Source organism: Chaetura pelagica, unplaced genomic scaffold, assembly GCF_000747805.2.
Source record: "Chaetura pelagica isolate M959 unplaced genomic scaffold, ChaPel_1.0 scaffold117, whole genome shotgun sequence".
NCBI classification, from domain to species: Eukaryota; Metazoa; Chordata; class Aves; order Apodiformes; family Apodidae; genus Chaetura; species Chaetura pelagica.
In genome coordinates, this window is record NW_009954185.1 from 8560258 (window position 1) to 8573195 (window position 12938).

At 37.4% G+C, this 12938-nt stretch overlaps 1 protein-coding gene across 1 annotated transcript in view; it reads left to right on the plus strand.

Annotated features, from left to right (window-relative positions):
• The first annotated feature begins 5399 nt into the window (after positions 1 to 5399).
• ARFGAP3 (ADP-ribosylation factor GTPase activating protein 3) overlaps positions 5400 to 12938 on the plus strand; it is a 33264-nt gene continuing 25725 nt past the window's right edge. The window contains exons 1-5 of the mRNA XM_010002985.1: positions 5400 to 5512; positions 6712 to 6784; positions 9789 to 9920; positions 11843 to 11926; positions 12897 to 12937. Coding sequence (XP_010001287.1) covers positions 6758 to 6784; positions 9789 to 9920; positions 11843 to 11926; positions 12897 to 12937 — 284 coding nt within the window. The 5' untranslated portion in view covers positions 5400 to 5512; positions 6712 to 6757. The remainder of the gene's footprint in view (positions 5513 to 6711; positions 6785 to 9788; positions 9921 to 11842; positions 11927 to 12896; position 12938) is intronic.

Consider the following 12938-nt stretch of genomic DNA (forward strand, 5'->3'; position numbering starts at 1 on the left):
CCCCCCCGTTCTTATCGATTTCCAACACGGCCCCTTCTGCGGCGATAAAAGTTTTGATGTTTTCTCGCCGTGCGGGCTTCGTCCGGTGGTAACTGTAGTTCTTCAGTGCTGTGGAGCCCTGCTGGTTTTTCTCACTGTCTGTGAGGTGGGAAAGTGGGCAGGGGCTGGCTGTGAGCTGGGAAAGGTGACATGGCCAGAGCGTGGGCTGGCAGAGCCACCCTCAGCAGCTTTCAGTGCCACCTGCTCCCTTCTGTTGACATCGCCATACACGCTGTGCATGTGTCTGGAAAATCACAGTAGAAGAAACACCATGGCTTTATTTTCTGGGAACGTGAGCCTGGGAGGTCTATCTCTGATCCAAGATTGGCTTCCACACTTTGAGTACAACTCACTACGACTGCATGGACACGCATCTGGTTTCTCAGGAGGCGTCGCGCAGAGACGAACAGTTGCCAGCTGTTACTCTGACATGAGCCTTCCTAAAACTAGTAGCCTCTGCAAAGGGTATCAAGGAAAGGTCCTGGTCCCAACAGGGAGGAGATCTTTTGCTAGGCTTCTGAAATTAACCATGTCTAAGAGACTGAGTAGTTCTATAATACTAGTTTGGTGCATTTTCGGTATTGGGATCACAAGAGAATTCGAAGGTACTGCTTATAGCTGGTTCTGAGCTTGTTACTGTCTTAGACTTGGTAAGGTGGTTGTGGTACTTGTGGTTGCTCATGCAGTCTGTCTCTCCTTGCAGTCACATCAGATGCTGATTAGAAATATAGTGCCATTGTTCCCAAAGCAGTACTGGCACAGTGTGTGCTGCCGTGCACACTAGGTCAGTTTAAAAGAAGTAGCTCAGGTGCAGAGAACTCAAATTAACACTGCAGTGAAGCCCGGACTCATTGACCTATAAAGATAGAAAAGGAGGAGAGTGGGAAATATCAACAGCTTAGATCTCACAGCTGTCCCATGCCCAGTCTTAAGTAAAAGTTGTTGCTGGCATTGGTTCATTCTCGTGTTTGATTACATCTTGTTTTGTTTTCTTTCCCTTGTTTTCTTCTTATGTGATCTGCTCCTTTTGTTTGTAGGGCTTTTCTGCTGAAAAAGAGAGACCTGGGGAAGAAGTGCAAACATTGGAAACGTTCTGTATTAAAAGCTTAGTGACATGCTTTAACTGTGTTGTTTATGTCTACAGTTTGGGAAGAAATGGTATCTCTTCAGTGCAGCAGCTGGGCTTACTGAACTGCTTACTATAAGCACCCATAAACATTTGCCATGTGGTAGGTGCTCTGCAGTAATTCTTAGTGCACATGAGGTTAGGAAAGTAGTTATCATGTAAATAAATGTGCAGCTTTAATTTGTGGATTACAGTGTGTTTAAACTGATGTTTGAATAATTTGTCTTGAAATCAACATACCTGTAATGTGGTCTTAGTGTACTTTATATAGCATGAGAATTAGCTTTTTATGAGTTCTTGGTGTGTCTTTGGATATTACGTAATACGTGCATGATGACATTTAACAAACATGTTACAGTTATCAAATAGGATGTATTTTGTGCACATAGAAATGTTCATAGTCCTTAAGTTAGCTGATAATGTGAACTTGAGTGTTTGTAAAGCTCACCTGTTTTGAAGGCTGGCACTCTTGAGGCTGTGCTGTGCAGTCTCTTTTAATGTGGCATAAATCTATTCCTCTGGAAGTGGTAGTTTTTCATTCCCTTTTCTCTGGTAATTTCTTTTGTTGATGATACTATTCATTTCTCTGCTTGGACATTTAGGTCAGGGATCTAAACCACCTGAAGACAAAGTATGCGTGCTGCAGTTGTGGTTTATCAGCTGTTCAGCCGTGTTTATTACAGTCTGTGTTGTGGGTGTGGTTTGTGCCTGTGTTGGAGACTGGAGGGTTTTTTTGCCCCAGAGTAGAGTGTACCATGTAATGTCTTGCTTAAGTCATTTTAAAACCATGACACTCCCAAAAATGGGCAGTCCTGTCATCTTCCTGTGGCAAACTCTCCCATTCCCTCCCTTATGTTGGCATTACTTACTGGTCATGTGGCTGCGAGGTGAGTTGGACCTACCTTTGCTCTGGGTCAAAGCAGTGCAGTGCTGGTTTCCATTCGGATCAACAAGTGTGATTATTATTGCTGATGCAAGAGAAGAAGGAAAGTATAGCTGGATGTGGGGGCTGGTGACTAAGAGAGTAGCTGCTTGGATTTGGATCACCTTTGACCAAGAGTGAAAGTGCCTCCCGAGTGCCTCCCAGGTGGTTCCATGTTGATGCTCCCTTGCACGCTGGGAATGGCAAGCACAAGGAGACACAGAGCTACCTTGTGGCAGTAGCCCCACTACTAAGGGAGGATGAAAGTGTCTCTGTAACTGCCCTTGGAGAAAAGCTTGTTGGGCCTGCTCACCTCTGCTGAAGTGCCAAAACTAACATTTCTATAGGTTATATATATTATTACATTTCCGTGTCCGATAGTGATGTATATTATGTATTTATTTCTTAACATAGATATCCTGTGCAAGGTGGATATTTTATGATTTAATGTCTGTTTGCTATGGATTATACCTGAGTCTTTGGGTTTGCTATGGTACAAACATCTCATTTAGTGCTTCTGCTTTTTTTCATTTTCTTCAAATTGACTGTTACTGAATCTAGGTTGTCCTGAAGTGTATATTAACACAAAATAAGCAAAAAAATGCAAGTATGTTTAAGAATGTCCTTCAAACTTATTTTTTGCCATTATTTTGATATCTTAGTTATACATAAATTAGTACAGAAAATACACTTTATCTGTTTCTAAAATGGAAGCAATTTCACAGGATGGCTTGTTGAAATTTATGTGGTGGGAAGCACTTTAAACATGGAGAAAACTGAGCAAAATTAGTCCAAATGTTAGTGAAACATGCTTCTATTTCTGTTGCATAATATGATGGAAACAGCAGTTCTTACCTTAACTTCACATGAAAATTAGATGTTCCTGTTTCCATCACAGTCCTCAAGGCTGCAGTTTTTGTGCATATCAATAATGTTCAGTGGTATGCAGCTGACAGAGTCCTGCATGAAGATACTGAGCTACACTGCTATGTGGCAGCTAGCTTCCAAGGTGATGCAATTGACTTTAAAGATGTTAAAATGAAGAAGTGCATGTTATTTTACCAGGAAGGGGATGAGGATCTTTAGGGATGTTTATACCTGGACTTTTTAAATATGGGATATTTTTAACTACCCACTGATACTCAGGATTCTTGTTTTCCATTTGTACATCAGGGAGTTTCTACAAGGCTGATGACTGTAAGCCTGCTTTGCTGTCCAGTGTTAGCAACAAGACCAGGGCTTTGGTTTCAAGCAGAGTCTTCTCCTGTTTTTTGTTGTCTCCATTCTCCTTTTGGCCTTGTCTACATCCAAGATTTGAGATAACTGAGAAAACAGTAATGAGTTCTGACTGCTAAGAATGTGTGCTTTCTTAGCATAGGGCATATTTTAGTTTATTGCATATTGGCATAGTTAGTAATTCTTAGGTTTCCATGTCTCCCTGTATTTTGTTCTTCTACCTGTGCTTGTTTCAGGGACTTCCTCTAACCTCCTTTTGTTGTTCATTCTGTGTAGTTTTTATCTATTATATGTCAGTGAATGACCCAATTTCCATATACAATAGTAGAATACATAAGTAACATTAATAAAAGTTAGGTCTCTGTGGAGAGAGAAGGAGGGGACTTGCACACACAGAAACTGTGACCTCTCTGCTTTCTGTTTGTGTTACTGGTCATTATCCTAACTGAAGCTCAGACTTAAAACATGAACGTGTTGGAAGAGCTAGTGCTGAATCTGATGGTGAACTTTGCTAGTGCTTTATAAATTTGGGCTGTATGAGCTAAAATGACCCATGCTAAAATGACAAGTTCAACCTCAAACTGCTCCAGGGTCTGAAATTAATTTAAGGGACTGATAGGTGAATTGACTTGAGTACAAATTCTGGTCTTGTTTGACTGGTTATGTACCAAAAAAAAGCAACAAAAATCTCTATTTGTGAGAATTGAGCTTCTGGCAAAGAGACTTCTTAACCTTTTTCTTTTGCAACCTGGTGAGGAGCCGCTTGGAAGCACTGCAGCCTACATGTAGGGTATATCATGTCCCCAGCTGACCTGGAATAAACTTTTCCTTTTTTCTTTCTGCATATAGCTAGAACTTCCCTTGCTATCTGAGGATGAATTAGGTTTATAGAAGAATGTTGAAGGATACAATTACAGATTGGAACTTAGTCAATCGGAGTGTAAAGCTTCTGTCTCTGTGGACTTATTCATAGTAGATACTATTGAGTATGCCTATAGATGGATGCTTTTACTGTAGAAGAACTTCTTTGCAGCCTTTGAAAATCCCACTGTAAAAGCATCGATCAGATGAAGTGATTTCTTACAGAAATAGACATATGCATGTCTATTTCTAACAGCCATTAACTCAGAATGGCTGTTTCTGTTTAAATTTGTGGTTTTCCTGGCATTTGTAAATTGATTTTTATCAGATATTTTTTTTGTTCTTGCTTTCCTTGGCTAAAGATGCACAAAATTCAGAGTAGCTGAAACAGGACTTGAAAGTTGTGGTCTGTAGACCTGCAAAGTACATGAGGCATAGACACAGGTATCTCTTGTAGTTTTGGCTGAATGCTAGGAGTCTAATGTGGTGGCAGAGGATAAGAAATAAATGGTTTTGTCTATGCAGTAATTGTGGATATATTTGCTTTTTTAACCAGTCTGTACAGACAGTCAAAAGGTTAATACAGCAATACATGTGATACATCACACAAATAGTCATGTCTGACAGAGAGTGCTTGGCTAAGCAGTACACAGCATGGATGCTTTCTCCACACAGCTGGGTTTCAGTGGCTTGCTCTAAGGGCCAAGGGTTCTGTATAGGTAATAAGATAACATAGATAATTATGTCATTAGTACTGCTGATAACTGCAGTCACATGTACATTCTGAGAAAAGCTTAGACTCAGTGGCGTGTCATGAAGAGAGCCTGCCCTTGGGAAAATACTTCTTAAAAGCTTTCATATTTCAGTAGTGCCAGAAGTACTGTCTTAAATGTGTGTTTCAGCTAGCCTGGTGTGGGTTCTCTGAGCTGGTTTTTCAGCCTGTGGTCCCTGTGTACATTGGTTAAAGCTGGTAACTGGCAAGGCATGTACTCCTGTCTAGTTAGGGCAAAGACACAAGCGTGGGCAGATTGTGCAATGCTTTTTGTATTTATTAAGTTAGAATAATGTGAAGTTGTCATGTCAACAGATGCTGTAGGGATGAGCTAATTAAGTTTGATCACCGCAAGGGGGTGTTAGTGTGACCCACAGCCCAACTCTTAAGCCGTGGTTACGCTCAAGTCCTGTCACTTTTTTTTTTTTTTCGTTAAGGTATGCTTTGACTGTGGAGCGAAGAACCCTAGCTGGGCAAGCATAACATATGGAGTTTTCCTCTGTATTGATTGTTCAGGGACCCATCGATCTCTTGGTGTTCATTTGAGTTTCATTCGGTAAGCACTTGGTATATTTTTATAGAAAAAAATTGCATCTTTTAATGGTTTTGTTTGTCCAGATACCTGCTCAGAGAGGAAACCCCATTCTTCTCTCAATTACTGATTCAGACCTTTTTAATGGTTGTATTGGCTTTGATATATCTTATAGCTGCTGGGGATTAGTTAATAGGAAGGGTTTGGTAGAATTTGTGCCATGCACACATGCCCATTACCTGCTTGTTGTGTTAGCAATGTGCACTTGTTGGCAGGTCTCTTTGTAAATTAAAGAAGAAAATGGAGTAAGCATGTTAAAGTGTGATATAATTTCTCCAAATCAAAACTGAGGCAAATGTTAGTTTAGTATCTTCAACAGTGTTACAGTGTTATCGATCATACAGGTGATCTGACCCCCAAGCAAGGCAGCTGAGGGAGCAACGTGGCATTTTGTTGTCTTTGCCTCCTGAAAGTAGTTCACCATAATGTTACCTGAGTGCCAGTGTGGGGGGTGAAGGCCTACCCCTTTTGGCAGCTGTTTAACTCAAGCAGTTGGTACAGTAAATCTGCACCCTGAGCTTGTCACATTTCAGGTAAGTATCCTAACAGATGGTCTGTGGGCCTTTTTGAGCTGATAAATACTTAGGCATGTGAAACACAAGGTCCTATTTGAAGTGAATGAGAGCAATGCATCCAAGAATGGGTTGTAGGTAAAAGCAGCTGTTTTCTGTGAACTATAATTATTCCTCTGGTGCCTTTTTGCTGTATACGACAGTGTTACAGAAGGCTTCTCAAGAATCCATTCCTAATGATAACAGAATTAATCCTTCTCATACTCACTGGGTCCCAGATTTTTGTTGTGATATGACTTTGGAATTGTCTGTTGATCTGTTACATGTGATTGTCCTCTGCTGTTGACAGTGTACAGATGTGATTCCTGAAAACCTTACTGGTACTTTCTCAAAGGGAAAATCTATCAGCCAGAGGGTGCAGTTTTTTCAAGCTGTTACATTTTGAAAAACTGTGACAGTTCTACATAGATTTATTAATTTGTTTTGCACACTGTATTTTGTCACACATTTATTTTTCCGTCTAAATGCATGTTTTTCACTTTACAATAAGAAAAAAGAGGGGAAAGAAACATTTTGTGAAACAGGAAAAAAAGGTTGAGAGATTTTTGATGGCTTTGGACATAACATTAAAAGTGTTTTCTTTCTGTTTAGATCTACAGAACTGGATTCCAACTGGTCTTGGTTTCAGCTGAGATGCATGCAAGTTGGAGGGAATGCAAATGCTGTATGTACTCCTGAATATTTGCATTACACATTGAGGATTGTTAGGCTTGGAAGCTATTGTCTGCGCTTATTGGCTCACATCTTGGAGATATTTTTTTTTCCAGTCCATTTATCATTTTTTTCCTCATGATTTTTAAGAATCCTTTGATTTTAGGCATCCTTTGAATGCTAATTTCATCCTCCATACTACTTGCACTTTTTCTGTCTTGGTATAATCTGCAAGTATTTTATCTTACAAGTCATTAATAAAAGTCACTGAAGAGGCCAGATCACATTATCTGTCAGTAAGTGTCTAATTTAACAGGGAAATATTGACAGCTGATGAAAGATGGCTTTCCAGCAGCTTGTAAATGTAGCTTATGGACATCTTCCTGTGACCATGTTTCCTTACCTGGTTTATGGAAACACTTAAGTCATGATCTGACTTATACCTAAGATAAAACATGCTACTGTCAGAGAGAGTGTTTTGGTGTGGGCCACTTTTATGTTGGCTGTTACTTTCAACTTGATTTTTTATGTACTTACAAATAAGTTTGTTACACAGTATTTTCTTACATTGAAGTTATGTTAACTGCTGCATTGTTCTCAATCTCCTTTTAAAAAGAGGATGTTTTCCTTTGTAGGCTCTTTCAGAATGTTCCCTGTTTTCCCATTTATTTTTTTTTTTCAAAGATCAACCACAAATAACTGAGACTGCTTCTCTAAGTTGACATAGCCAGTCTTGAAAAATACAGACTCTCCAAGCAATTTCTAATTTTTTTCTAATTCCTTGAATGCTTACCCCTTATCTTAATTAATTTGTGCTTTTTCCTTAGTGTTGTTTCTTTAAGGAACTGGACCCAAACTTGCTTTCCATTGGCTTTTTTTTTTCTTGACAATTTTCTTAACAGTATGCTTTCCTCAAGTCTAAAACTTTAATGTTCTGCTGATTTTTCTGGTATTTTTCCGATTTTCATACAAAAAAAGTATGAATCCAGGATCATTATTTTTTTGTCTTCCCCTTCTGCAATTTCCCATCAAGCTTTTTTGTTTGTATTAGGCATTCAGCAGGTCACTATCTCTGGCTTACATATCTGAGCAGTTTCATGGTGTCTTCTCCCTCTTTTTTTCTGCCTATTTTTTCTAAGTTACACCTTCTGAAGTATTTCTGCAATAATTCTTCTGTTATCTAAATTTACTCATGGAATTTCTGTTATGCCACTTAGCACATAAAAATCACAGTTTTGACAAATCAGAAGAGGGAAGATTTTGGATGAAAATAGTTTCTTTTTCAACCAAAGGCTTAAAAGCTTTGTTTAAACTACATAAACTTTGCTCTAGAAAGAGTTTAAGGCAGTTGGAAAGAAGAGATGGCAAAGTTTGAAAATGCTTCAGTTAATCTTAGAAAGCATATTACCAGAAGAATGACATTAAACTTATATAATTTTCTGAGGTTTTGTCTTTCTGTTTGGATGTCACAGTTTCCTATCATTCAGTGTACCAAGACGTGTAATATACTCAGGGCCACTCCTTAAATACCTCAAATTCACAGTGGCCTGTTTTGGATTTTCTAGGAAGCTTAGTATGTGAAACTTTAAAGACCAGTTTAGAAAACTGTCTGTGTATTTTTAAAAGTAAAATTAACATATTTTTTTTTTCTAATGGCATTCAAAAAATTTCCCATTTTGATCTAAAATGCCAAATTTTACTTTTACTAAACTACAGTTTAGAAGCACTGTCAGATTAAGATTCATAATTTGTATTCTGTAATTGCCTGATGATGCTGAATCTTCGGTAACAGCAGTCCTGAGCTTCATGGCCATGTATCAGACTGCTAGAAAATCTGGTGGGTTTAGTTCCTTTTGTTTTCAGAATAAATCTCTACGATGATTTGAATGAGGGTTTACAAAAAACTCTAATAATCAAGTTCATGGTTGTATATAATTAAATACAAAAATGCACAAGTGTTTTGATGTCTGTGATGTCTCCATCCCTGGAGGTATTTAAATGAGTGTAGATGTGGTGCCCAGGGACGTGGTTTAGTGCTGGACTTGGCAGTGTGCTTGGTTAATGGTTGGAGATGATGATCTTAAAGGTCTTTTCCAACTAAAACAATTCTGTGATTCTACGTTTCACTGTTTCTGTTGTAACCACAGAAGTTCACTGTCATTACCTCTGTCCTGCATGGTTGTTGCTCAGTTTTTCTACAAAGTCTGGTACTTGTACACTAGATTTATGCTTTGCAATTGCAGTCTATGATGTCTTAGCCTTAGGTTATCTAGACTTGCTGATCCTATCAGCAAGTTACTGATTTTTTTACTGTAGCAGTCAGACGTGTTCTGCCATGCAAGAATGTATGGTATGATTTGCTGTCAATTCTAGGTACTGAAAAATTACTTGTTTGATCTTTTGACCAAATAACTTGAGAAACTCTTACATAAATGTATTGATTTACTTTTGATTTAAGATCCTAAATTGGAATAGCATTTTTCATTTACAATTTTATATAAATACAAAAGCATATAAATGTATCTGGGTACATAAATGTGTATACACACGCTTTTCTTTTGAAGGAAGACCATTTTTGTACAATCATTTTGATTCTATTGAGCATACATTGTTTCCTTTAGCATGCTAGAGATGAAGCCAAGCAATGCCTTTTAGTATATCAGGAGTGTCCTTTGAAGCACAGACAGGTATTTGCAATCAATTTTACCTCTTCCTTTCTACACTTTAATTTCAGAGCTAGGATTCATTGTGGATGATGGCAAGTTTGGGTTTTGTACATGCTTCTAAAATATCCCATCAATGTGTTTTGTTTTGTTTTATTTTCTGTTGTGTTTTTTATACATAAAAAGGTTGCCAGAATTGAGTTTGATTTTGGAGATATGCCTAGACTTCATATTTTAAAATATTAGATATAGGCAGAGGAGCAGAGTGTTTTGCTGCATTGCCATGTATTTTTATGTTAAATGGCATTCGTTTTTAAACCTGTTTCTCATAGTGTTTTCTATTCTGCTTCATAGACTGCTTTTTTCCATCAACATGGATGCACAACAAATGATACCAATGCAAAGTATAACAGTCGTGCTGCTCAGCTGTATAAGGAGAAGATTAAATCTCTTGCAACACAGGCAACAAGAAAGCATGGGACTGATGTGAGTAGAGTGTGTCCTTTGTCATTAAGATTTCTGAAAAACTTTATATTCTTTCCCCCTGGAGTTATTTTAAGGCCATAATTGGTAATGGAAAAAATTATTTGTTTTCAGGTGGTACTTATACACATTGCAGTGAATAGGCAGGCCGGGCAGCAAAAGTCTTTGTAGCTTGTATCTTTTGTTTGGAAAAAGAATACTGAGGTAGAGCACAACTAGATATTTCAGGATAGTTTTTGCATGATTAAAAACATTAATTTTAACATTTGTAGTAACTTGGAGGAGTTCTAGGCAGAAGCTTCAGGTGTTCTTCAAAATGGAAACTTCTTTGCAGGAGTGCCGCAAAATTATACTAGTGGTATTGCATGACAAAAATGTCAGCGCTTCTCCATAAACTACATAGGGCTTGTGGTTTTGCTTATCTGAAACTGAATTACACTTGAGAAACACAGCAGGTAAAAATATAACTGGACTTGGTGATCTTAAAGGTTTTTTCCAGCCTTTGTGATTCTGTGATTCTGTAGAAGTGCACAGAAGTAACTGCATAATATTTGTAATTTAAGTGGGATTTGATTTGAAGTGGGAATGTGTGCTTTTGCCTTTTTCCACTACAAAAATAATATATGAAAAATTAGCAAGTTATGTGTATCCTAAACTTGCTGTTCTTCGTTAAAAAGGTTGAGACAGTTCATGCATGCTGTCAAAACACTAGGTTGCGGACAGGAGGAATTTATTAGCAAAGTCTGCAGAATTAGTTTGCAGAGGTGTTAAGTTTGACAAGTCTTCTGCGTACACAGAAAGCGTGTTTAGGTTGTTTAATTCAGCTTGTTAAAGTCCATGGCTGATTCATTTGAACCTCCTCAGATGAATGGGAATTAAAAGAAAAGCAAGAAGGCTTGTGTTTTTTTTTCCAATCTGTGCATCAAATAGCATGAAATTTAATGGAATTATAAGAATTATATATTATAAAAGTTGTAGACAATATAGTTCACATCACTAACTTCAGAGACTACTTCTTTTTAGTTACTAAACAGCTTTATATGTGAAACATGTTCAAGTAAATATACCATGTGCATTTAAATTAATGGTAAGTTCTCAAAATGTCTTTCTGGAGAACTGTTATTTTCTTGCTTCAATTACAGTTTCCATCCAATTTTTTGAGGTTGCTTATGTATTTCTTATTTTAAAAAATCAGTGAATATGTTTTTAAAATTATGTTCTGCAAGTTTACGTAATTAAGTGCTATCTGAATTCCTCAAGTAAATTATTCAGACAATTACATTTAGTACCAACCATGCACTTCCCTGTCACACATTAGAAATACTGTTCTGTAACTTAATGGTAGTCAATTGTAAATGATGAGGTAAGCTAGTTGTACATTCAGTAACCTTTCTGATAGAGGTAATTATTTTTTATCATGATCATTATTTTTGATCCCACAGTACTAGACCACACTGATACAATTCTGAAAACTGTTTCCAGTGACTGCTAGTGTTATGTTTTCATTATTCATTTCATATTCATTTATGTTTTTTGGTTGTTGTTGTGGTTTTTTTCCTGTGGGCAAAATAAGAATATGATGAAATACCTTCTATGAGAATATGAAAAAACCTATTTGTTACAAAGCACTAGTGATACTGAATATTGACAATATTACTGCAGCACAGCTTATACTGAGCATTTTGTTAGGAAGGAGATGGGTAATTTAAAGAAACACACCACAAGTGCATGAAATAAGAAAAAAAATAGGAATGTCATATATTAAAGCTCGAATAAACTTTTAAGGAAAAATAATGTGCTGGGGAAAAAAATCAATACATTTCAATCCTGAATAATTTTTAAAAGGTAGTTTTAAGATTACTGGATTTGAAAAATAATATATTCTTGTACTTGTCCTTTAAAATTCTCTCTCTCTTTTACTCTAGCTGTGGACAGATGGATGTGGAATGCCACCTGTGTCACCTCAAAAGAAAGAGGAAGATTTCTTTGCATCCCATGTTTCTCCCAAGGTTAGATCATCTGTATTTAATTCATGTTAGCTTTCTAAATACTTAAGCTAGCTCTGTGTTCTGTGATGAAGGTTAAACCCTGAAACAAAAATTTGTAAAGAAAGGGTAGATCAGTGAGTTAATGTTTATCTGCTTTCCTTCACCTTCCTGGGTGTCAAAATTCTTCCTGGATGTGAACCACTTTCTAAGGTGATAATTTAGAATGACCCAAATAGAAGAGAATGTATGGGTAGGTTAAAGTAAATTTTCACAGCAAACCCTTCAGATAGCTGCAGAGGCAGGAAAAGAGAGACAAACAGTCTATGTACCCCAGGGCAAGAGATTATTTGAGTATGGATGTTTTGAGAGAGATGTCAGGAAGTTTTAAGATTGAAGTTTTAGGAAAGAATAAGCATGACCTGCAGTGGCACAGCACTGATGGAAAAGATAATACTAACCTAATATTGTGACCAGGTCACAAATCTGCCTGTTGAGGATGCATCTGAGGGAAGAGGGAGGACTCGTCATGCAGACTTGGAAGGACAACTCACAATCAAAAGTTGTTAGAAAATTAGAAGTGCAAGAGCTTACTGTGGGTAGAAGGCTTGGTGATTATATGTAAATAAATGATCCAGGTTTCCTGTACTGTATTACTGTTATGGGTAAAGACGATTAATACATAGAATAAATAAATCTAAAGCACAATTAAAATACAATTTGTTTTTTTGAGTGGTAAACATACTGAAATTCCTGAGAGGGGAATACAGGTCCTCTTCAGTGGTTTGAAAGCAGCTTGCTTTCAATAATGGTATTTCTTGTAACTTTAATAACTGTCCTTATGAGAACAGGCTTTTCACATAGAAGCTGTAGTCGTAAGAATCCAGTATGAACTGAACAGTGATGCTTAGACAGCCTTTGAGCTCAATGCTCGTATTTATTTGCTGTGTTTTATTTTGTGTACACTTTTGATTTGGGTTTTTTTTTTTCCAAGGCAAAGAATACAGAGTGGGTGTTATCAGAGCCAGAACCAGTT